General features: G+C 38.8%; 1 protein-coding gene across 1 annotated transcript in view; it reads right to left on the bottom strand.

The window, feature by feature from the left end:
- The window catches only part of LOC126195528 (dynein beta chain, ciliary-like), a 930,907-nt gene that overhangs the window by 78,383 nt on the left and 824,915 nt on the right, over positions 1-27,609 (bottom strand). The window contains exons 50-51 of the mRNA XM_049934154.1: positions 25,589-25,771; positions 22,396-22,578 (exon numbers count right to left, since the gene is read on the bottom strand). Coding sequence (XP_049790111.1) covers positions 22,396-22,578; positions 25,589-25,771 — 366 coding nt within the window. The remainder of the gene's footprint in view (positions 1-22,395; positions 22,579-25,588; positions 25,772-27,609) is intronic.

Below are 27,609 nucleotides of genomic sequence, written 5' to 3'. Positions count from 1 at the left end.
AGGAGAGTACTGCAAATGTTAGAATAAGGAAAGGTTCTCATAAAAGTGTAATTAAAAATAATGTAAGTATATTTCATCAAAATATTGGGAGTTTAAAGAATAAAATAGATGAGCTTCTGGTTTGTTTAGAAGATTTAGAAGCTGAGGATGAAATAGATATACTATGCCTGTCTGAGCATCACATTGTTACTGATATGGATAAGGTAAATGTAAGTGGATATAAGCTCTTTGCACATGTAATGAGAGAAAATATGGAGAAAGGAGGAGTTGCCATATATGTCAAAAGTTATCACTGTGCAAAAAGTATAGAAACAAAAAAGTTTTGTGTAGAGAAACATATAGAAGCATGTGCCTGTGAGCTTAAATTAAATAAAGGCACATTTATAATTGTAACTGTATATAGGTCCCCATCAGGAAATTTTCATCTATTTCTGAAAAATTTGGACTCCTTGTTGTGCTATCTGTCAGACAGGGGGAAGCAAATTATTATTTGTGGGGACTTCAATGTAGATTCCCTGAAAGAGGGTAATAGGAAAAATGACCTTGAAGTATTACTCGGTTCTTTCAATTTGACACCCGTTATTGATTTTCCTACTCGGGTGGTAAAGGATAGCAGCTCACTGATAGATAACTTCTTTATAGACCAAGATAAGTTTAACCAGATAAATGCTCAGCCTGTTGAGAATGGTCTTTCTGATCATGGTGCACAGCTAGTTACAATATTTGACATAGCTCCATTCAGCAATACTAAACAGTCCTCCAAAGTAGTACGTTCAGTCAACGATTTAACAATTGCAAATTTCAGGGAAAGCCATAGCAGTTAGACTGGGATGAGGTGTACCGTGAACCTGATGCCAATTTAAAATGTAATTTATTTCATGACATTTTTGTAAATGCATTTGAAAACTGCTTCCCCAAGAAAATAGTTAAATATACTTGTAAGAAACCTTGTAACAAACCATGGCTTACTAAGGGTATAAAAATATCTTGTAACCGGAAAAGGGAAATGTATCTGACAGGAAGAAAGAGTAGTGACCCAGAAACTATCAAACGTTATAAAAACTACTGTATTATATTAAGAAAAGTTATTAAAAAATCCAGAAGTATGTGTATCATGTCTGAAATCAGCAACTCTGATAATAAAATTAAAACAATTTGGAATATTATTAAAAGAGAAACAGGTCAACCAAGAGCACAGGAAGACAGTATTACCATCAAATTGAATGAAAACTTTACAAACAAAAAGTCAGAAGTTGAAAAGATTTTTAATAATCATTTTCTAAATGTTGTGGATATAGTAGGATCCAGGTGTTCATTAGAAGATGCTAGGCTGTTAATGGAAGAGGCCATACCTATGCAATTTGATACAATTGAAATCTCACCCACTTCTCCCTCTGAAATTAGGAAAATAATAAACTTGCTTAAAAGCAAAAACTCACATGGAATTGATGGAATTTCCAGCAAAATACTAAAAGCTTGTTCTCAACAGATAAGTAAGATTCTCAGCCACCTGTGTAATAGCTCTCTGGGACAGGGCATTTTCCCTGATAGACTGAAATATGCTATTGTTATACCTTTGCATGAAAAGGGGGATAGATCTGATGTCAACAATTACTGTCCAATCTCCCTTCTAACAGCTTTATCCAAAATTTTTGAGAAAGTAATGTATTCAAGTGTAGCTTCACATATCTGTAAAAATGAAGTACTAACAAAATGTCAGTTTGGTTTCCAGAAAGGTTTTTCAACAGAAAATGCCATATATGCTTTCACCAATCAAATTTTGAATGATCTGAATAACCGAACACCACCCATTGGGATTTTTTGTGATCTCTCAAAGGCTTTTGATTGTGTAAATCATGAAATTCTGCTAGACAAGCTCAAGTATTGTGGCATGAGTGGGACAGTGCACAAATGGTTTAATTCGAACCTAACTGGAAGAGTGCAGAAAGTTGAAATAAGTAGTTCTCATAATATGCAAAGATCAGCACATTCCTCAAACTGGGGAACTATTAAGAATGGGGTTCCACAAGGGTCAGTCTTGGGTCCTTTGTTGTTCTTAATATATATTAATGACTTGCCATTCTATATTCATGAAGAGGCAAAGTTAGTTCTCTTTGCTGATGATAAAAGTATAGTAATCACACCTGACAAACAAGAATTAACTGATGAAATTGTCAATACTGTCTTTCAGAAAATTACTAAGTGGTTCCTTGTAAACGGACTCTCACTGAATTTTGATAAGACACAGTACATACAGTTCCGTACAGTGAATGGTATGACGCCATTAATAAATATAGACCTTAATCAGAAGCATATAGCTAAGGTAGAATATTCCAAATTTTTAGGTGTGTCCATTGATGAGAGATTAAATTGGAAGAAACACATTGATGATCTGCTGAAACGTTTGAGTTCAGCTACTTATGCAATAAGGGTCATTGCAAATTTTGGTGATAAACATCTTAGTAAATTAGCTTACTACGCCTATTTTCACTCATTGCTTTCATATGGCATCATATTTTGGGGTAATTCATCACTGAGTAATAAAGTATTTATTGCACAAAAGCGTGTAATCAGAATAATAGCTGGAGTCCACCCAAGATCATCCTGCAGACATTTATTTAAGGATCTAGGGATATTCACAGTAGCTTCTCAGTATATATACTCTCTTATGAAATTTGTTATCAACAACCAAACCCAATTCAAAAGTAATAGCAGTGTGCATAACTACAATACTAGGAGAAAGGATGATCTTCACTATTCAAGATTAAAATCTAACTTTGGCACAGAAAGGGGTGAATTATACTGGCACTAAAGTCTTTGGTCACTTACCAAATAGTATCAAAAATATGACAGATAACAACAAGTATTTAAGAAGAAATTAAAAGAATTTCTGAATGACAACTCCTTCTACTCCATAGAGGAATTTTTAGATATTAAAAAAAAAATAATAAATAAAAAATTTTAAAAAAAATAAAAAATAAATTTAAAAAATGAAAAAGTTGTTATATTAACTTAAACATGTTGTTAAATTAATTTAATTATGTCATGTATTGGAAAATTTGACTTGTTCCACATCATTACGAAATATCGTATTCATGATCCATGGAACTGGTATTAATCTAATCTAATCTAATCTAATCTAATCTGTCAGTGGCTGAGATTTCTCTACTAAATAAAAAGGTGAACGAAGTAGATCAACAGTGCCTGCTCAACAACTGTAGTCCTAAATTAAAAACAAAAGAAAGCTTTCCAGCCATTATTACTAAAAACAGGTATCAGATTCTTGATGCAATAGAGGAAGATGTAGCATTTAAATCTGTGCAAACAAAGAACAACACTCCAAACTGCAAAAAGACCTAAGTGAACATAAACAAACTGTTCAATACAACAACAGTGAAATCCATGAAAGTGTATGGAATAAACTGACTCAAGAGAGCAATAGAAGAAGTGAGGTGAACCAGAAACACAAGAAGGGATGGATTGTAATATATGGAGACAATCATGGAATAGCGTAAAACATCGCGAATATCCAGGACAACGTTACAGCTGTGGCCCACAATCAACCTGGAGCACCTCTTTCTGCTGTGGTGAAACCATGTGTGCAAAATAGTGACTGTTTTTCATCAAGTGATTGTGTCGTAATCATGGGAGGTACAAATGATGTAGCAAGAAATGAAGCAAATGACGCTATCAGTCACATGAAAGTGGCACTATCATTAGTGAACTTGGAAGTGCACAAGACTAATGTTAGGCTTAAAACAATATGTAGTAAATTTCACACTGTGTCCCTGGTTAATGCCAGCAATCTAGAAAGCGACCTGTATACAACTCATGGTATGCACATGAATAAAAAAAGGCAAAAAGACTGTCAGCAAATCAACTGTTGAGGAAATTAGACGAAATTCTCCACAACGCGGTGTAAATAAGTGCATTGCCATGGAATGGCCCAACCCACCAAATCAGAATCTACCACACGAACAGCCACTGCAGGCAAGCCTGGGAAACCTGTAAAGCCTGCTGGACATTTTGGTAGCCCTAAATCATTCTGTATAGCAGGAGAAACTCAGACTTGATGCAGTACACCAGAATTTCGGTAGTCTTAAAAACAAGCACAATGATCTGGATATTATTACTTTGCTTGATAAATGTGATATTTAAGTCATAAGTGAACACTGGTACACAGAAGACCTAATTAGCATTAGTCAACAACTGTAAATACTATAATAGCAGGGGATATAAATATATACTTATTAATATACTTATTAATAAATTATAATATATACTTATTAACCATTGATCCCAACACCAAAAAGCTACATCTCCTACTTGATGAATTCAGTAATAATAATAATAATAAAGATTTTATTGTCTTTAGGCCATTACAGCAATTACAATTTATAATAAAGTGTGATAAGGTATTGACTACTGAAATAGATGTACAGTGGGTCATCTGTTGGATTACTGCATTTTACAGTTGAAGAATTCATTGATATCATAGAACGGGTGGGCAATAAACCATTCATGCAGTCCTTCTTTGAATGTATGTTCAGGAAGATTCTGTATAGCATGTGGCAGCTTATTAAATAGTTTGTGCCCTGTGACTTCATGGCTATTTATTGATTTTGATAGTCTGTGGTAAGGCGTGTATATGTGTTTGATGCTTCTTGTGTTGTAACAATGTACATTTTCTCTACGTTTCACATCTTGTAGGTTCTTCTTCGTAAAGATTAAGACATTGTATATATAGAGGTTTATTACTATCATAATTTTTTGTTTACTAAATAAGGGTTTGCAGTGAGCCTTATGTGAAGAATTTGTAATTATCCTAATGGCTTTCTTCTGCAATAATAGGATGTCATGTATATGACTACAGTTACCCCACAAGATAATGCCATAGGATATTATACTTTGGAAAAATGCAAAATAAGATGATCTGATGTATGTTTCAGGTACACAATTTCTGAGTTGTCATAATAAATAAATTACTCTAGATAGCTTACTACTAATATAGTTTACATGTTGGCCCCAGAATAACTTTTCGTCTAAATAAACTCCCAGGAATTTAACAGAACTAGGGTCATCAGATAGTGGCTTGTCTCTTAGAGCGAAGATTATCTGCTGAGTTTTATTTTCATTTAGCAGGAAACCATTTGCTCTGAACCAATATGCTGCATGAGTGGGTATTTTCAGCACAGGTTTTAAGATCATTAAGATTGTTACTGCTATGAAGAAAAGTCGTATCATCTGCATACAATATAGTGGTGGATCTAATAAATGAGGGGAGGTCATTGATCATTATCAGAAACAGGAAGGGCCCGAGTACAGATCCCTGAGGCACACGTAATTTTAACATTTTCTATGTTTGACATTTCCTTACCAACACAAACTACCTGTTTACGGTTGTTGAGATAAGCTTTTAATAGTCTGAGACTGTTTCCTTCGATGCCGTAGAATTCTAGTTTCTCTAGTAGTGGCGTGTGCTCAACACAGTTGAAGGCCTTGCTTAGGTCACAGAATGAGACCTGAGCAAAGCATTGAGGATATAACTGACAACCGTGTTGATTGCATCAGTGGTCGACAGATTCTTCCTAAACCCGTATTGTGTAGCATTAATTATTCCTAGATTCTCAAAGTGAGATGATAATTGTTGGTACATGATGCATTCTATTACCTTGGGTACTATTGAAATAGGCCTGTAACTAGATGGAGAGTCTTTATCTCCCTTTTTGTATACTGGGACGATCCTAGACAGTTTTAACTCATCAGGAAAATATCCCTCAAGTAAGCACTTGTTTATGCAATGGGTTAAAGGGTACAGAATGCAATCACACACTTTTTTTAGTAAGTTGCATGATATGCCATATGCAATCAGATGATTTCAGTTGTTTTATGACCCTTGTACATATCTAGGCGATACTTCGGAGAAGGTTAGCATGCTTGTATTTAGTGACTGCCTACCCCAATTTTGGGAGAGTAACTCTGATGGACTAATGTCTGGTTTGATAATTGCGTCTCCTATTTCTTTCACTGAATTAATAAAAAACTCATTGAGTGTTTGTGGTGGGATATTAATTTTGTCTTTTTTAGTATCTGTGGCAGCACTGTTAATTACTTTCCAAGCGGTTTTGCATTTATTGGTGGAATCATGTATGCTGCTGGCATTGTAGGTTTTTTTGGCCTGCAGGATGGCTTTTTTGTATTCATTCCTGCATTCCACATAGGCTGATTTGGCACAGTCAGACTTCATACTGTTGTATATGTTGTACAGTAACAAAACTTGTTTCTTTAGATCTGTCAGCTGTTTAGTGTACCATATATTTTGTCTGTTTTGAGATCTGGATTTGTGGCTGCTGTCCATTATTTTGATTTTCTTTATGGGAATACTATGGTTAAATAGGGTCAAGAATGCATTAAAAAATCTATCAAATATTATTTTTGCTGGCAGGTCATTACTTGATGTGTATTGTCCATCGACACTACAATGGCCAAACCAGTCTCTGTCAGCAAGGGAATTACGAAATGTGTTAATTTTATCCTCAGTTACGGGTCTGGTAATCACAACTGTTGGGACAGGTCTGTTTGCATTGCTCCTATTGAGGGGAATTTTACTTGCATAATTAAGAGATACAGAGTCATGGTCAGAGAATGGGAACACTACAACTTCGCATGTGTTTTCAGTGGTCTTGAAGTTTACAAAGATATTATCTAAACTTGCTTTGTTTCTTGTGGGCCTGTTATTAACATGATGTAAATTGTATTGTCTTAATAAGTTTTCCAGATCTGCAACACTACCCTTACATTTAATAACATCAAAATCAGCATTCAAATCACCTCCTATTGCAATATCACAGTGTAGCCATTTAATATTACTTAATTCTCTCAATAGCATGTCCATTTTTTCTAAAAATATGTTAATGCTTCCCTTTGGTGATCTGTACATGGATACTACTAATAGCTTATGACTATTAATGATTATACCCGTAACTTCAAAGTGCTGTTCATCACACAAGGAATTTAGGTCTAGTTTGGTTATTGTACAATTGAGTGACTGGTTGGAATAAATTGCCACACTACCTCTAATGTGCTCTTTCCTACAGTAGCTATTTACTATACTAAATTTATCAAATTTGGCAACTGCAAGTTCATTCTCATTAGCCCAGTGTTCACTCAGACAAAAAATATCAAACTACTTATCAAGACCAAACTCATTTATGATAAGTTCTTTATCTTTCAGTCCTTGAACGTTAAGGTAACATATTTTAAGTTCCATGCTCTTATCGCTTAAACACTGAACACTATGGTGATTGGTTTTCAAACCTTTTTCAGGGCTTATCTTTTGGATTTCTGCCTCTTGTTGCCTTTTACTAAAAAATTGTTCACTTGGAGTGACACCATTTATCCATGAGCCAGCTAGAGAGACTGGCAACAGCAAAACTTGTCTGGATAATATAATAACAAACATGACCCATCTTCCCTACAGTACAGCTCTTCTAAAACTAGCCATCTCTGATCACCTTGCAGAACAGCTTCAATTGGAGGCAAATGAGTTGCCCTTTGCTACTAAAAAGAAACTAATGTAAGCAAAATAATTATGTATAATGACAACATCAATACTGCACTGCATGTTCGCACACATACCATGGTTTGAGAATGATAAGTTTTCCTATGATAGCTTTGCTGCTGACTTCTACTATTGTTTTGATGCCACATGTCCAGAGTTTTTTTTTTTTGTTTCTTTTTTTCTTTTTTTGGAGAAACTAAAAACAGAAGGAAAGCTTAAAAAACCACTAAAGAAGGGGGGGGGGGTTGTCCCCAAAAACAGCTTCAAATGACTGACGTCATCTCACTGGCACTAATAAACTCGAGAACGCGATCGACTGAGCGCGTGTCATCTGCTAAAATGGAAGATATATCAGGTGACAGCTGTAGACAGACACGTAACGGAGTAAAATAGGGGCACTCGAATAAAAGGTGTCTTACCATCCACAGCTGAGAGCAGTGGGGACAGAGTGGGGGAGGATCACCACTTAAAAGATGTCGATGGCTAAAAAGACAGTGCCCTATCCGGAGTCTAGTTAAAATTACCTCCTCCCGATGATGTGTTCGGGAGGAAGAGGTCCAAGCACAGGGAAGAGCTTTCACATCCCGCAATTTATTATTGGGAAGTGTCGACCAATGAGCGTACCATAAAAGAGTAACACAACGACATAAAACACTCCGTAGATAGGCGAAGGGAATCGTGCGAATAGCTGGCTGAAGAAGAGAGACTGCAGCCTTGGCCGCTATATCGGCCGCCTCATTTCCACAGATACCAACGTGTCCTGGGATCCAGAGGAATGCCACAGAGACGCCCCCCAAGTGGAGCAAGTGGAGGCAGTCCTGAATCCGGTGGACCAGAGGGTGGACAGGGTACAGAGTTTGGTGACTGAGGAGAGAGCTGAGAGAATCTGAACAGATAACATACTGTATCCGCTGATGGCGATGGATGTATTGGACAGCCTGGAGAACAGCGTAAAGCTCCGCAGTATAAACCGAACACTGGTCGGGAAGCCGAAATCGATTTGGGGTGTCGCCAACAATATAGGCACTCACTACACCTAACAATGTTTTCGAGCCATCAGTGTAAATAAATGTGGCTTCCTTCATTTGTGCACATAGAGCATAAAATGCCCGACGATAAACAAGTGAAGGGGTACCATCCTTGGGAAATTGACAAAGGTCACGGAGCAGGCAGGTCCGGGGACGGAGCCAAGGCGGTGTTGTACCCCAAGTTGTGAAGAAGGTTTTAGAAAGCAGAAGGAAAGAGAATGGAGCAGTTGACGGAAGCAGACTCCGGGTGGTAGTAGGGAGGAAGGGCGGCCTGCATACCCTACATCCAAGGAGGCATCGAAAAAAATGTCATGGGCCAGATTAGCAGGCATGGAAGACAGATGGCTAGCATAACGACTCAGAAGGACTGCTCGCTGATTGGACAGCGGAGGTTCAGCAGTCTCAGCATAAAGGCTTTCCAGGGGGCTGGTGTAAAAAGCTCCAGACACTAAACGTAATCCATGGTGGTGGATAGAGTCGAGACACCGAAGAATAGACGGTGGAGCAGAGGAGTAAACTATGCTTCCATAGTCCAATTTCGAGTGCACTAAGGCGTGATAGAGGCAGAGAAGGACCACTCGGTCCGCTCCCCAGGAGGTACCATTCAGGACACGGAGGGTGTTGAGGGATCGCAGACAGCAAGCCGAAAGATAGGAAACGTGGGAGGACCAGCACAGTTTTCTGTCAAACATAAGACCCAAGAATTTAGCGATGTCTGAAAACGGAAGGTTGACAGGTCCTAGATGTAATGAGGGTGGAAGAAACTCCTTACGACACCAAAAATTAACACAAACGGTCTTACTGGGAGAAAAGCGGAAGCCGGTTTCAATGCTCCAAGAGTGGAGGCGATCGAGACATCCTTGAAGACGTCGTTCAAGAAGGCTGGTCCGTTGAGAGCTGCAGTAGATCACAAAATCGTCCACAAAGAGGGAGCCTGAGAAATCGGGAAGGAGACAGTCCATAATTGGATTTATGGCAATGGCAAACAGTACAACACTCATCACGGAGCCCTGGTGTACCCCGTTTTCTTGGGAGTAAGTACGGGAGAGAGTAGTGTTCACCCGCACTCTAAATGTGCGCTCTGCCATAAATTTGCGAAGAAAAAGGGGCAGCCGACCTCGAAAGCCCCAAGAGAACAGTGTGCGGAGGATGCCTGTCCTTCAACAGGTATTGTATGCTCTCTCCAGATCAAAAAATATTGCCACTGTTTGGCGTTTCCGGAGAAAATTGTTCATGATATAAGTGGAGAGAGCAACAAGAGTTTTCTTGGGAGTAAGTACAGGAGAGAGTAGTGTTCACCCGCACTCTAAATGTGCGCTCTGCCATAAATTTGCGAAGAAAAAGGGGCAGCCGACCTCGAAAGCCCCAAGAGAACAGTGTGCGGAGGATGCCTGTCCTTCAACAGGTATCGTATGCTCTCTCCAGATCAAAAAATATTGCCACTGTTTGGTGTTTCCGGAGAAAATTGTTCATGATATAAGTGGAGAGAGCAACAAGATGGTCAACTGCAGAACGATGCTTTCAGAAACCGCATTGGGCAGGTGTTAAAAGACTGCAGGACTCCAGCTCCAAAACCTTACATACACTACTCGTGAGAGAAATGGGTCAATAACTAGAGGGGAGATGTTTCTCCTTTCCAGGTTTCGGAACAGGAACGACGATAGCTTCCCGCCACCATCTGGGAAAAGTACTGTCGGTCCAAATTCGATTATAAAGGCGAAGGAGGTAACGCAGACTATGGGTTGATAAATGCAGCAACATTTGGATGTGGATACCATCCGGTCCTGGGGCGGAGGAGCGAGAAGAAGAGAGTGCATGTTGGAGTTTCCACATGGAGAAAACAGTATTATAGCTTTCGCGATTTTGAGAGGAGAAAGCAAGAGGTTGCACTTCCGCTGCACATTTCTTCGGGAGAAACTCTGGCGGGTAATTTGAAGAGCTCGAAATCTCAGCAAAGTGTTGACCCAATGAGTTAGAAATTGCGACGGGGTCCATGAACGTATCATGCGCGACAGTGAGCCCAGAGACAAGACCGAGGAGAAACAAGGCGTGCCAGATAACCGTCGAATCCGACTCCAAACTTCCGAGGAGGGAGTGAAGGTGTTAAATGAGCTAGTAAAGAAGTCCCAGCTTGCCTTCTTGTTATCGCGGATGGCGCGATGGCATCGTGCACGGAACTGCTTATAGCGGATACAGTTGGCCAAAGTAGGATGGTGGCGGGAAATGCGAAGAATGCGTCGCCGTTCACGTATTGCGTCACGGCATGCCCCGTTCCACCAAGGAACTGGGGGGCGCCGGGGCAATTCGGAGGTGCATGGTATTGAACGTTCCGCAGCTGTAAGAATAACATCTGTAATATGTGTGACCTCATCGTCGACGCTAGGAAAGTGACGGTCATCGAATGTCGTTAGAGACGAAAAAAGTGTCCAATCGGCTTGGGCAAACTTCCAGCATCGCTGGCGCATATATGGCAGTTGAGGCTGCAGTCTAAGGACACATGGAAAGTGGTCACTCGAGTGTGTATCATCAAGGGCAAACCATTCGAAGCACCAAGCTAGCAGAACAGTACCGGCCGAAAGGTCCAAATGAGAGAAATTTGTCGTGGAGGCAGACAAAAATGTAGGGTCCCCAGTGTTGAGGCAAACAAGATCTGCTTGGTGGAGGACGTCTAGCAATAGTGAGCCACGTGGACAAGGATGTGGAGATCCCCAAAGCGGGTGGTGGGCATTGAAGTCCTCAACCAGCAAATAGGGGAATGGAAGCTGACCAAGAAGATGAAGGAGATCAGCTCGTGCCACTGGTGTGGACGATGGAATGTATACAGTAGAAAGAGAGAAGGTGTATCCAGAAAGGGAAAGACGGACAGCGACAGCTTGGAAGGAAGTGTTTAAGGGGATTGGGTGATAATGAATAGTATCATGGAGAAGAATCATCATGGAGAAGAATCATAAGTCCTCCATGTGCTGGAGTGACTTCAACAGAGGGGAGATCAAATCGGACGGACTGAAAATGGGGGAGAACAAAGCGGTCGTGGGGACGCAGCATTGTTTCCTGAAGACAGAAGATGACCGGTGAGTAGGATCGTAAGAGGAATGACAAGTCATCCCGATTGGCTCAAATGCCGCGGATATTCCAGTGGATAATGGACATAGGGTGAACAGAAAATGGAGGAATGTGACCAAGGTTGCTGTCAACTCAACCACTGCTCAGAGCTTGCGACCGACAGCATGGAACGGCATTCAGCCGAAGGCAGAAGATCCTGATCCATAGGTTGTTCAGGAGCAGCTCCTGCCACCAGCGATCGGCAGGTTGATCGGCCGCCAGCAGTGCGCCTCGGCGACACAGAAGACGGCCGAGGGCGGTTACCGCCAGGGGGTGCTGTAGATGAGACACGCCTTAGCGGAGAAGGAGAGGAACTGGGTTTTGTTGTGGATTGGCAGGAGAGCCAACCCACGAATTTTAGAGGAAGCTGAAAGGCACGCGTTTAAGCTCACGCAGGCTGGCGTGAGGCCTGGAACAGGACAAGGAATTTAGACTTCAGAAAAAAAAGGAGGTTACTGGTGGAATACTTAACTTCAATCCATTAATGTTGAATGTAGCTCTTGTCTATACATTATTTACAATATCAATAGTAACTGAATAATGGCGCCTTGCTAGGTCGTAGCAAATGACGTAGCTGAAGGCTATGCTAACTATCGCAAATGAGAGCGTATTTTGTCAGTGAACCATCGCTAGTAAAGTCAGTTGTACAACTGGGCGAGTGCTAGGAAGTCTCTCTAGACCTGCCGTGTAGCAGCGCTCGGTCTGCAATCACTGATAGTGGCGACACGCGGGTCCGACGTATACCACCGGACCGTGGCCGATTTAAAGGCTACCACCTAGGAAGTATGGTGTCTGGCGGTGACACCACAGGTTTCTTATTAGCCTTCTTGGAAACATGATGTTTAGATGAAGGAGGAACCGATGGTTGTGAAGTTGGGGTACGTAAAAAATCCTCATGAGTATGCTCTTTTTTCGAAGTCTTGGTGTCTGACTTTTGGGCTCGAGATTTAGCAGAACTCGATGAAGGCTGAGCCATAGAGTGAGCAGGTGAAAGTGGGAGGTTGAACGGGCGATCTTTGCGCTGGCCGATCTGACGACCGTGGCACTAAAGGTGAGGTCACAAGTCTGCGTGGCTGCCTCCTTTGTTGGCCGAGGAGAGGCAAGGACAGTGCTGTATTTTCCTGACTGAGGCACAGTGGGCTTTCGACAGGTGAATAATTTTCGAGCAGCAAAGGTCGACACCTTTTCCTTCACTCTGATTTTCTGAATGAGCTTTCGTCTTTAAAAATGGGGCAATCTCGAGAGGAAGCAGCGTGGTCACCCATACAGTTGATGCAACGAGGGGATGGAGGTGGACAAGCACCCTCATAGGCTTCCTTGCCACATGTAACACATTTGGCCAGATTGGAACAGTACTGGCTGGTGTGATTGAACCGCTGACACCGATAGCAACGCGCAGGGTTGGGGATGTTAGGGCGAACGGAAATTGTCTCATAGCCTGCTTTGATTTTTGATGAGAGTTGAACTTTGTCAAATGTCAAGATGACAGTACGGGTTGGAATGATGTTCGTGCCAACCCTTTTCATGACTGTATGAACAGCCATTACGCCCTGGTCAGACAGGTAGTGTTGAATTTCCTCGTCGGACAATCCATCGAGGGAGCGTGTATAAACGACCCCACGTGATGAATTTAAAGTGCGGTGCGCTTCCACCCGGACAGGGAAGGTGTGCAGCAGTGAAGAACGCAGCAATTTTTATGCCTGGAGGGCACTGACTGTTTCTAACAACAAGGAGCCATTTCGTAATCTGGAACAAGACTTTACAGGACCTGCAATTGTGGCGACACCTTTCTGAATAATGAAAGGGTTGACCGTGGAGAAGTCGTGACCTTCGTCAGACCGAGAAACAACAAGGAACTGTGACAACGATGGAAGAACTGTCTGTGGCTGAGACTCATTGAACTTACGCTTGTGAGCAGACAAAGTAGAAGAAGAGGAAACCATTGCGAAAGTATCCCGCATGATTACCGGTGTCTCCGATGACGCGCTCCTTCGTTGTGGGGGCCCTCTCTGAGGGCACTCCCACCTTAGGTGATTGTTCACACCTCAGGTCACATATCCTGAGAAACGGATGGAGGGACCAATCGGCACTTTTGGAAGGTTTCAGCTCGATTAATCACCCCTCCCTGGGCCTGGCCGTTACCAGGGGGTACGTATGTGTCCTACCTGTCTACCCGGGGCGGGGAATTATGCGTTACCCCGTCACCGGCTATGCATGGAAGTGCGTGGGTCGGCCTTCAGACACGCACAGGAAGGAAAAAAGAGAAAGGGAAAAAACAAAGGGAAAGGAAGGAAAGGAGGTCTCAAACGCCGCAGCGGAGAATAGGGGAAAGAGAAGAGGTAAGGAAAAGAGAAGGACAAAGGAAGGACAAAGACTTGCAAGCAGAGAAAGCAAAGAATGTGTTACATTTTCGAGCGTCCGTCTCCGGATGTAGGCACAAAACATACTCCCAGAGGGGGAGAAAGGGAAGGAAAGAGGCGGAGGTGAGAGTGGGGGGGGGGGGGGGGCAAAGATGGGGGATGGGGAAGGATGCGGAAAGGGAAGGTATGCAGCCCGGAAAGGAAGGAAGGAAGGCCACATTAGCTCGGGGTCCCGTGCTCGCTATGCACGTATCCACAAAAGAGTTGTGGACCCCCTGGGGGGACATGCCCAGTTGTAGCCACAAAAGTTAAACAAACTAAAAATTTAAACAAAAGTATCTGGATAAATAATGGTGTCATTGAAGCAAGGGAAAAGTTAAAATTATTGCATAGTGCAATGTTGAATAATAGTCAAAATCTCAAGCTAAAAGGGGCCTTCAAAACTTATCAAGAATATTATAAATAATTATTAATACAGACCAGGGGCAGCTATGTTACAAACAAGCTTCAGGCTTCACACAGTGTTACTTCTGGGGTCTGGGGAGTGATGAACAGTTTTAGAACAGGCAGAGACATGTGCTGTATGGACTTTAATATTGACCACAATGGGATGGTAGTAAAAGATCAACTTGAAATTGCTCAGTATTAATGTATTAAAAGTGTGCAGAGAAAATGTGTCTGTACCTTGGTCTGTAGCAGTAAATAATATAATACACAGACACCTTCCCAGACAGACTAAAAATAGCTCAGGTAACACCAATCTTTAAAAAAAGGAGACAAACTCAAAATTCGAAACTACAGACCCATCTCAATACTTCCAGCCTTTTCCAAACTAGTTGAAAAAAATCATATACAGCAGAATTATAAACTTTCTGATGTTTGAAAATCAAAATGGATTCTTAAAATATAAATCAACCAGCACAGCAACTGCTCATTTAATTGAAGAGATAATAACTGGCATTGACAACAAGCAACATGTTGCAAGTATATACCTTGACCTTGAGAAGGCTTTCGACTGTGTGAACATGACAACCCTATTAGAAAAGCTATCAAACATTGGCATCAGAGGTACTGTTCATGACCTAATAAAATCTTATATGAGTAACAGAAAACAGTTTGTACTGCTTAAAACTGAAAGTGGTGTTCACAAATCCAAAATCACTAATATAAAATATGGAGTCCTCTTCTGTTTTTGATTTGTAATTACATAAGATATTGCACTCAAAGTTCCAAAATAGTTCTGTATGCAGATGATACATCCTTATGTGTAAAAAGGAATCAATTAATGAACTAGAGATACACTGTAATATCATGACAAATGAAATTATACAGTGCTTTAATGAAAACCACTTACATGTAAGCAGTAGTAAACCATGTCTCATGGAGTAGTTTTACTGATGAAATTAAACTATACATAGGCAATGAATTAGTAAAAAAGAATTTAGTGTAAAATTCCTCGTTTTAACAATTCAAAGCAACCTAAGTGGGAGACATATGTTGACACGCTAACATGTAAGTTTTCTGAGAATATATTTGCAATTAATATGATTAGCAAGTTCTGCAAAGACACTGTTGTCCTAAAGACTGCATACCATGCTCTATTTTCCTCTCACCTGAATTACAGAATAGAAATATGGGGAGCAACAACCAAAGCAAATCTAAGTAAGCTATTGCTACTTCAGAAAAGGACTATAAGAATCATCTGTGGAGCAAAATATAAGGAATCATGCTGTGTCTTTGTTGTGTACATAGTTCCATGTAGTCAGCACGTACACAACTTTCCCACTAGAGTGCGCCCCGCTAGGCACAACAGTGCAGGCGCAGCACTCATCCATCTCCGCACTACGAGATGGCGCTGTCTTAGAGACGGACCAAATTCTGCTTCCGCCGATCCGCGTATTAATATGTAACGCAGCCAATGAGATTGCTGCTAATGTGGAACCTTTTCTCCTCGCGGATCACACTCGCGCAGTGATACCTGAACGAGCGAGGTAATATAACGAGTGTACAGACCTCCGATGAGTCAGTCTGCATTAGTCTGCATTTGTCTGTATCAGTCTATAGTCAAGTTTCAGTCTGCGCCTAATAAGATTATCATATTCCTGTACATAGCCATTAAGATAAATGAATAGACAGTTTGTCAAGTATCTGAGATATGTGAGAATAAGATTAACGTACCAAGACCAAAGAAACTTCAGATTGTCAATTGTAAACAGCATCCAGAATCAAGTTACATAATGTCTATATTTTTTATTATTTTAATAAATGTGTGTGAAAATTAATCAAGTTCTGTTTAAAGTTGGCCACTGTCAATCTGCTACTCTAAGCGTGCAAGTGGCATTTCTATCGTCTGACCTAACGGCAGAAGATAAACACATCACAGTAAGACCACGAGACATATTGCTGACACTCGCCTACTCCGCTAGAGCGACAAGTCAAATAATCTGATGGTGTGTGTACTGAAGGTCTTACAGCACGCACCCCACAGGCTTGTTTCCAAAAACTGGTGTACTAACCGTAGTAAACATGTACATTCTAAAAGCCATATTACTTGTTGAAAGACTGCAACCCAACATTTGTTCCAATTTGTATCAGTACAATACCAGAAATTAAAAAAAATTACATTAGCAGCCACAAAACAGCACTCTATGAAAAGCGTCCACAATATGCAGTTTTAAAGTGCACTGCCCTGAAAACTTGTGGCCCTACCCACATTGAAGCTTAAATTTCATCTAAATAAATTCCTGTTACAAAATCCATTTTACACACTAGAAGAATACCATACTTACATGCAGAATAAGAATTGCTTTGAAAAAATATGTTGATATTGTTAATCAAACCATTTTATTTGTAATTTCAACATTTTGTTAATCAATGACATAATCAGAAGAATGTATTATTGTGCTACGTACAAAGAACTGTAACCTGTTTTTATACATATGCAATTAATCATTCAATGTTGAATAAAGTATTATTATTAAATAAAATATTATTATTATTATTAACAAAGGCAAAATATATCACACAGGGAAAAAGGAAGAAATGGAATGAAACAAATATGACCAAGGTGATTCATGCAGTCAGAAATAAAACTGCGTGTGTCCTGAAGGCTGCTAAAATTTGGTACGATTTATTTATATGATTTTATGCCCATATTTATTGTGCCACAATCAATGTTAGAAGCATTTAGCAAGGATGGAGTTTCTCCTTCAAAATTAATTTCATGAAAAATGTGAAGAAAATTTGTAGTAGGTGCAGAGGCTAGTTAGTGTCTTACCTACTTCACAGAGAAGAGAATTTTTATGGCCTCACACATCATGACATACTTCGAATGGCTTATCAATTAGCAACAAGGAATGGTCTACAACAATTGTTTTAGAAGGGAGAGGCACGAAGGGCCTAGGAGGATCTATTTTTGCTGTGTCATAAGAAATGGGCAAGAATTAATTGCTTTTATGATATAACATGTAAGAGCATATCAGATACTTGTCCAGAGTAATTGGTCATCACCCAGGGAAAAATACATATATATTTGGACTTTTCTGAACATAGTTGATTAAAATCACAGGAGGGTCCAATACTTGGGCAGCACTGATCACTAATAGTTCATTTTTCTCTTCTGGAGTGTTGACAATGTGTTAAATTCTTAAAACTAAATGGCATAGTCTTATGCACCTTCAAGAGTTTTTGCAGCATGAAAGTCGGAGAGGTATGTTTTCCCCCTTTTCCATAGTGGACAGTCAGTCCACTAGAGCACACAATTCTCGAATGAGCATGAGGGAAGCCCAATGCCATTTCTTCTTGCATGCAAAGTGACTACAGTGATACCTACCAGACTTTCATGGAACTACATGCAGCAAAGAACTCTGTTAATGATTTCCTATGACAAATCAAAAAATAGTGAAGCCAAAAGTGCAAACTACATAAGTTTGAGGAACAAATACAAGGCATAAATTAGGTTAAGCAAGTGCAAGGCAAATGATGATTATATTAATAAGTCTCAAAATAAATGCAAAGCAGCCTGGACTTATATCAAGACTCATCTGGGTAGAAATAAAGATGTTAACAAAAATAATTCATGTGATGCTTGTATCACACCGGATGATTTCAACACCTTCTTCATTAATGCTGCCAGTATGAATAACAGTGCTGCAAATGAACATATCCATAAATGTGACAACAACCATATCTCAAATAATAGAAATTCATTTCTACAAAATTTTGAGGATATGGTTCCTGTGTTTAAATGGAAAGAAGTAAAAGTAACAGATATTAAAACTGCAATAGCAAAATTAAGTTACTCAAAATCAGAAGACATTTATGGTCTCTCCAATTTTGTAATAAAAAAAATAGCAGATGTAATAGCCATCCATTCTGTTCTCTTATGAACCGGATGTTTGTCAGTGGCTGCTCCCTTCATCCTTAAAAATGGCAGTCGTTACTCCACTGCACAAGAAAGGTGACAAGTCTTGTCCTAATAATTACCGTCCAATCTCCCTTGTACCCATCATATCAAAAGTAGTGGAATATTGCATACAGCTCCAAATCAGTCAACATCTGTCTGTGAATAATATTCTTAGTGACTCTCAGTATGGCTTCAGGTCCGGCCTGTCAATGGCAAAAGCAGTTGAAGATGTTGTTTCATATATATTGTTATCATTCGAATCAGGATTATCAGTTAATGCCACTCTTGTGGACCTCAGCAAGGCATTTGACTCTGTCAGTCACAGGATACAACTAGAAAAGCTGCACTGCTATGGTATTAGAGGCTCAGAACGATCTCTGATCAGATCCTATATGAGCGACAGAAAACAAATTGTGCATTTTAACAATATGAAGCGAAATGTCTTGGATATCATGTAGGGTGTACCACAAGGCTCTGTGTTTGGACCTTTACTTTTTATAATATATGTAAATGACTTGCCCAGCACCATGTTATGTAAATCCACACTCTATGCAGATGATACAACTTTTGTTACAGCAGGCAAAGATTTACGAAACTAAACGAGGAAAGTGAGGCTCATCTCAGAGCAGCCATCAAGTGGTTCCAACTCAATGACTTGCATATAAATAATGATAAAACTGTAAATATTCTCTTTAGCTTGTGTGTTAAAGAGTGATAAGATTGATTGTGTCTCAGCTAAACTACTTAGGATCCATCTTGACACAAAATTAACGTGGAAGTGTCATACCGATTATATTTGTACTAAGTTAGCATGTGTGACATATTTGTTAGGTAAACTAAGGTCATGTGTTAGTGGTAAGTTATTACTCAATGCATACTATGACTTTTTCCACACCCATTTAACATATGCCACTTTGTTGTGGGGAAACTCACCTGGAGTAAAACAAGTTTTCATTTGGCAAAAGAAGGCAGTCAGATGCATCCATGGAGTCAGAAATTACGAGTCTTGTAGACCATATTTCAAAAATCTAAAAATACTAACAGTTGCAGCCCTCTTTATACACAGTTGTCTGACACACACAAAAGAAAACCAACACAGTCACTAACTATGACAATCTATCCATCACCATGACACACATATAAAACAGCAAATTGACATCCCAGTTGCTAGACTAAAGAAAACTCAAGATAGTTACAGGTACATGAGAGTAAACTATTTAACATGTTGCCAATAGAGGCACATAATGTGTCACTGAATAAGTTTAATAGTGTCACAAAGAAATGGTTTGGAGAAAAAGCTTTTTATACAATAGAAGGGTTTATAATGTGCACTAAAGATGATATTAAGTACCGGTACTAATATAGTTTCACTTAGATTAAACTCATACATCTAAATATAATGCAAATACCTTGTGCAGCATCAAGGACAAATTTTTGTATTAGACAATAATTATCTACAATATATTACACCATTTCTGTTAGTTATGTAAACTGTATATGCACACAAATGATGACATCAGTTGAATTTTTTAATGCCTAAAGATGGATAATAAAATAAAAAATAAATAAAAAACAACAATTCAAGCGAGTGTAAATTTCAGATGCAGACTTCTACCCTATGTATCACTTCCAAATTGACTGTGAAGGCAAGAACAGACTAATTACAGTGTACTGAGAGGCTTTTAAATGGTCATTTTTGCCACGTGTCATACATGAATGGATGGGACAAAGCCCTAATAACTGGTACCTTTTGCCAAGCACTTCACAGTGTTTTGCTGAGTACATATGTAGATGTATAAATCACTGATCTGAGAGAGAAAGAGAAAGAGAGAGAAGGGGGGGGGGGGGGGGGAGAGAATGAAGGGGAAGTGCATGTCAAAAAAATTATCCCATTTTATTGTAGCAGAGTGCTACAGCAAAACCAGTTTTGAATTATTTCAAAATACAAACAGTCTTGGTTGTGAAATTATTTAATGTCAATGACATGTTTTGCTCTTTTGGGGCATCATCAGATTGTGTAAAAGTAGCTGTATATGAAAACTACTGTCCCATAAGCCTATAAAATGGAAATTGGTTACAATAGTAACTGAATATGTAATCCATCCATTAAAAAAACATATAAAATGCAAGGAAGACCTTGAACGAACCAGCTGACACACTGTAGTAGTATCTTGTTCGCACGCAAAGTGTCAGTGTGATGCATGTGGCTCATACCATGTTTATTTTGTAAGCATAGCCCTATTTTGTACTACTACAGCAGTGTCAGCTGGTGTTTTCAAGGTCCACATTGCGTTTTATATGTTTTTATGATGGATGGGTTACATATCCACTTACTGTTGTGACAAATTTCCATTTTATATGGCTATAAGATGGACGGATTTCATATCCAGCTACTTTTACACCCTAAAAGGATGAAACACGTCACTGACATTAAATAATTTTGCAACCAAGACTGTTTTTATTCCAAAATAATTGCATGTCACTTAGATCCTAGAATGAGAGGGACCAACCTGTAAATTGTTTCCAGAGTGACTAGCCTGTACTCTTTTTTATGTGTGTATTACTGCCCCCAGAAGGTAAGCATAGACCAGCACTTCTGACTCATAATTTATTACTACTCAATATTAGACATTTTCTTAATCAGAAGGTCATGTTTTAAATTTAAGTGTAACTTTTTGTGTATTTTCTGATTATCTGAAGTCTGGACTGTGCTTGCTTTTCACTACTTCCTTTCACACTTTTGAATCTTAGTCTGTCTTGTATCAAGCTGTTAGTATCTAACAGGTATAGAATTTCCTTTATTTGCTGAAGGCTATTATTGTCTTTACATTGCTTACTTTGCTTAACTACTTAAAGAAGAATTTTTTTCTATTTTTGCTCTGTAATTTCTGTGTTAATTTTCAACAATTTTTTATTGAATAGATCTTGCTAACATATTAATTTTTGCGTCTTTTGAATCCTATGTTGGAAGAAACCAGAAATACGTAGTCTTTTCAAAAAATTCCCAAACATTCGCAATTTTGTACCAATGGTGTGTTGGAGTGAAATGTGGTTGGTATCCCAGCACACACCTGTTTTTAATGTGTAATTGCTGGAAGTTTCATTATTGTATGTCTGTTAGTTATTGTTAAGTGCTGTACTGCATAGATCATCATGTCACACAGTTTGCAAATTTCTACATTAAATTTTGCATGAAACTCAAGAAAGCCTTCACAGACACTCCAAATGATACAGAAAGCCTAGAAGGATGAGTGCTTAAGCTGTACTTGATGTTATGAATGTTGGACACAGTTTAAAAATGGCTAGACAGCAGTTAAAGATGGTCTCATTCAGGATGCCCTTCGACATCTGCTGACGATGCTCATGTCAGGAATGTCATCATGAATTCATGCCACACATACTAGGTGTTAAACAATGGTACTATTAGGATGTGTTGCAATGCCTGCGAGAAAATGTGAGAAGGAAATGGCCTGAAATGTGGTTAGACAGTTCATGGCTCTTGCATCACAATAACGCACCCACACATTCATCCCTGCTGGTGCGTGACTATTGCAAAAAACTGAAATCACTATGCTGCTTCATCCTCTGTACTCTCCAGGCCTGGCCCCTGCAGACTTCTTTTATTTACAAATTTGGAAACCCCATAGGAAGCACCAAGATTTGCTATGATAGTTAAGATAAAAGAAAATTTGGAGACAGCATTTTCGAAAGAGACCATGCATAAAGAGCAAAAGTTAAGTGTAGAAAAATTTTGTGGGGAAGTTCCAGAATTGTTTGAACAGACCTCGTGTGTCATTTTATCCAACAATGGGTTGTGTACAAAAAATCAATAAAAGTGACTGTGTTATCAAAATTAAAAACTGACACAGAAATCTACAACTGTTTCAGGTAAATCCATTACTTCACTGATGTTGTCACTGATGATGTCTATCTGCTTACCTTCAGACCTAAATTCAGCTCCCTTAATGAACGCCTCATCTCTGATGTTAGTGAATTCATTCGCTCACACTCTTGAATTGCAACAATTACATATGGTGTCCTGTCTTCAACTTTAGCCATCAGTTCAACAATGTTAAATGGTTCTGGTAATTTATCATATATATCTTCTAGAACTGACTTCACCTGTAATAAATATAATGCTTGTTGTTATGACTGTCATATAAATGAATAGAGACAAATAAGTACTGAGAAAGTACTTAATATTCAGTACTATTACTTGAATTATATTGTTTCAAGACTTGTTGATATTTTGAATGATTGTCAAAAGTAGAAATATATGAGTCAATGAAGGAACTTAAAATTCGGTAGTTCATACTCATGAGGTTTGGTGCTCCTGACTTTACTGATACAATATAAGACTACAATTCATTTAGAAAGTTAATTCAATTATCATGTTGTAATATACGTGAAAAAACAATCACAAATTCAAAACTAGTGATGAAAGTAGTTTTGTACAGAATAATACAAGTAATGTGAGGTCATACTGCCTAACAGCACAATTATAATTATAATGCTTTGCAGATACCCTCTATGAATTTTTCAGTATTTCTTAGAAAAATCTGAAACCCTACTATGTCACCTATCTTACAAAATGAGCCAAATAATAATGTTTGTGATTTCAGTATTAATTTTTGAAGGAGTCTGAACAAAAACAGGATGTAGACATTTCCTTAACATTTATAATCTATCCTCAGTTGTAAACTTTCTTAGCAAAACTGTTCAATAACAACTTAATAGACAACATTTGTGAATGTGGCAACATGGTAAAGAAGTTGTTTTCTTTCAGTTTTAATTGGTTTATCAAATTATGATGGCCAATTTGCCATAACAGACAACATGACAGGTCTAAATATATCATGTGGTAATTAGAAAACTAGTAGGATAGTTCATGAACTCAGAACAGACACCTTTAGAAGAAACTTACAAAACATCAAGTGGAATGAGTTGTATGGCGTAATGGATGTAAATTCTAAATTTAATGCAGTTCTAAGTAAATAGCTGTTTCACAACAAAAACAATAAAGAATGGCACCAGTTATTTACCAAACAAACCATGAACAGCAAAACAGATTAAAGTGTCATGTAGCAGAGAGAGAAAGAAGTACATAAAATAGGATAAGCACAGATGTCCAACAACTTTCATACTACAGAAGATATTGTTCTTAATTAAGAAGAGTTATAAAAAATAAAAAAAAATTTTGCTTGTCATATCATATCACAGATTAACAACTGTCAAAATAAAATCAGTTCAATCTCGAGCACAGTTGATGAGAACAATATATCTGGTAAGATATACTAAATAGTCCACAAAACCATTATACTGAAGTACCACAAGAATTTAATCAATGCAAGATCCACTTCAGTCTCTTCCAGGAAAAATAGAAAAAGCAGAGATTCTTATGGAAACTAACAACATTTCAAGCAAAATATCAAGAGCCTGTTTTTCTGCTATAGCTACTGTACACAGCCATTCATTTGATGTATTACTTTCACAAATTATTTTTATAGACAGGCTAAATTATGCCATTGTTAGATCTTCTTAAGCCCACCTCCATAACTGAGTGGTCTGCATAGATTGCTACCATGTGGAGGACCCAGGTTCTATGCCTGGTATTGCTAAGAATTTTTCCTAGGTGAGAGGACTGGTACAGAATGCACTCAGCCTTGTGATGCCAATTGAGGAGCTACTTCAATGTGAGGTTGTAGCTCCAAGGTCTGGTAAGTCAGCTACTCCCACATGCCCTCCATACAGCATCCACATGGTGGAGGTTGACACAGTGGTCTGCCAACATCCTTTGGGTCTTCAGAGCCTGGTTGGGAAACTCATTGGATCTCCTTTAAGAAAGGCAGCAGGATAGATATTAATAACAACCAGAACAATTGGTTATTAACTCTCCTCTGAAAAGTTTGGAAAAGGTAATGTAAAGTTTAAGCACATCTGCAAATATAAGATGGTGCATCACTTTGGATCCCAGAAAGGTTTCTCCCCTGAACATTCCATGTACGATTTCAGTGACCATGTATTAAAATATCTGAAAGACGAGATTTCACCTACCGGGATTGTAGTGATCTGTCTAAGATCTTTGACTGTGTAAACCACAAAATTCTTTAGGATCAACAGTTTATGGCTTTTTTGGTACAACGAGTAGTTGGCTCACTTTAGATAGCTCATGCAGCTCTCACAATGAATCATCTTTGGAGGTGCGATAAATTAATACTGGTGTTTAACACAGGGTTCAATTCTAGGACCACTTCTGTTCTCACCATATATATCTCATCTTCCCTGTTACACTGATAAAGCAGAAATAATGCTCTTTGCTGATGATACAAGCATCATAATCAGACCCAGCAAAGTTGCTGTTACAGGAGGAAGAAAAACGTACTTGAAATTATTACTGATTGAATCTTTGTAAATGGTCTATCACTCAACTTAGAAGAACACTAATTCAAATCTCTATGTGGCAAGACATGAATAACAATGGCAACAACGACACAGAACTATGTGAAACTAATTTTTCAAAACTTTTGGGTGTGTATATTGATCAAAACTTGAACTGGAAATCACATATTGTAGACCATATCAAACATCTGTGTTCAGCATTTGTTGTACTTGTAAATGCTGATGCTGTTGAAGAAAGCATTAGATAAGTAACTCATTTCCCAAACTTTCATTCATTGGTGTCATATGGAATAGGTTTTTACAGCGATTCCACACAAAGACACAAAGTACGAGGGGTACTAATAAAGTTTTCATTATTATCTTGAAAAGACGACGTTACATAATTAACTTTTTATTATTACGCAAGTACATGTTACATGTCTGCAGTCCTGCTTCAAACTGCAATTCCTCCATCACTATACCACAGCATACTACTACAGGAGCCTAAACAGACTAGCCCAGACCATCAATGAAGTGAAACATTTTATATCCAAAGGTGCTCCTGTTGGACTGAAATTAGCAATTACCATAAAATTTATGCAACTCAGACTGTGGAATTAAAAGGATAATTTTAATATTACACAGCTCTCTCCTCAATAAATTCGTCAGCAACAGTGGAACAAAATATGAAAGCTTACAACAATGCTGCAAATTCAACTACCTGAAAAATATCTGTAAACAATCATTTGCTTACCTTATCTTCACGTGACATGGTTGTAGCACCTGAAGCCCCAGCATCTCTAGGTTGCATTTCCAGTAGAGTGCGGAAAAGGTTTTCTGAAGTGGTTGTCAAAAACCCAATTTCAGCATTTGGATGCAGACCATATAGATATGGAGATTCAGATGGCAAATACTTATCAATGTAGTTGTGATAACCCTATAAAATACAATTTCTTCATCACTAACAACTACAAGCAATACGCAGTTTAAAGTGCTATTAAGCATACCATCTTGTGACAATGAATGCCTGATTTGTTTTTTGATATTTCAAAATAGTGTCTGTAATAGGAATATTTCTGTTTTCAGAACGTTGCTTTTCCATTAAAATGCAATCTTGTACTGTTCTTTTGCATGATGTTTAATATCTCAGAAATTGCACATCGCACAAGAAATCGGAAGCTTAAATTTTTAGTGATCCACCCTGGTTACTGATTTCATTTATCTGTACAATGTTTCAACAGCTAAACTCCATCAGGCATCAAAATATTGGGCAGGATGATGAAACTATCACCCAAATTGGACATCTAGAAAAACATGTTCGATATGTCACACTTTAAAACTGCAGAAATCACACGAGTGCAATAATTTTGCATTATGTTATAGAGAGTGACATCTACAGTAGCCCCAGCAATGTGCTGGAAACAAAAATGATGTAGCTATGCCTTTCAGGAAAAAAATATTAATGTATATATTAAGCACAGGAATTTTGCCCAGCTGCAACTAAAAGCAGTAACCAACAACTAACTTGTTTCTACTATGCATTGAAAAGACAATTCATGCAAGCAAATTATGATGTCACATAATTCTTGATGATGTGACTGGATGTATAACAGTGCAACAACAGAAAGAAAGCTGGTGTTCTGAGTGCCGATTTGCTGTGTTGCCCAGTGCAGCTATAGGTGTCTATGGGTGCATACAAGAATGCTGGTAAGCCTACTAGTCAAGCTGCAGCAGCGCCATTACAAGTTGAATGACAAGTGCGTACTGTTAGCTCTGTAGTGGTTCTCACACAATTTTACAGAAACTATTCACCCATAAAATTTGATGGTTGGTTGGTTGGTTTGGGGAAGGAGACCAGACAGCGTGGTCATCGGTCTCATCGGATTAGGGAAGGATTGGGAAGGAAGTCGGCCGTGCCCTTTCAAAGGAACCATCCCGGCATTTGCCTGGAGTGATTTAGGGAAATCACGGAAAACCTAAATCAGGATGGCCGGACGCGGGATTGAACTGTCGTCCTTCCGAATGCGAGTCCAGTGTCTAACCACTGCGCCACCTCGCTCGGTCATAAAATTTGAGTTTTACGTTATGTATAGCTTTATATGTCAGCTTCACAGTGGAGAGCCCATTATCTTGTCAATGGTCAAACTTATTGTGATATTCTCATTTAAATAAGACACTGCTCAAAATTTGACAAAGTTTGCAATATAAAATTTGGGTCACTACAATTATGCGTTAGATGCATATTTACCACCATATGCTGCTGTGAATGAAATTTAGCTAAGATATTGAATCTTTTTAGACTTTGGAGGAGGTCTCTATCTTTCTCTAATCTTGGGAAAATAAAATTCATGTAGCACCAATACTTTTGACTGTACATGCTCAAGATTGAAATATTCATAACATACCTCATATCCCATAAACTGTTCAACATATCAGTATGAGATTTTGGCAGGTGATATAGCAGAAGCTATGGTTCCTATTTTTTTTTTTCAATACAGTACTGTAATTCTTGTAAGAGTCTTAGACGGTTACTGAAAAGTGATTTTGCTAATAGGAAAATAAATGCAAAATTTCTTATCTTATTTTACAACAAACAGACACAATGGGGTTTTCTGTAATGTACTGACCACCATGGCTGTGTACTGTTTGTTTAACAAGACATTCTGTTTTAAGAATTTGGCGCAATAGTTATTGCTAGGTGAGTGTGCAATTTATACTGCGTTTTGGCAAAAAAAGGCAAAAGTTAAACCCATCAGCAAAGCAAAATTAAACATG

Source organism: Schistocerca nitens, chromosome 7 (genome assembly GCF_023898315.1).
Source record: "Schistocerca nitens isolate TAMUIC-IGC-003100 chromosome 7, iqSchNite1.1, whole genome shotgun sequence".
Lineage (NCBI taxonomy): Eukaryota > Metazoa > Arthropoda > Insecta > Orthoptera > Acrididae > Schistocerca > Schistocerca nitens.
Note: the sequence above shows the minus strand (reverse complement) of the source record. Positions and strands in the feature narration are given on the sequence as shown.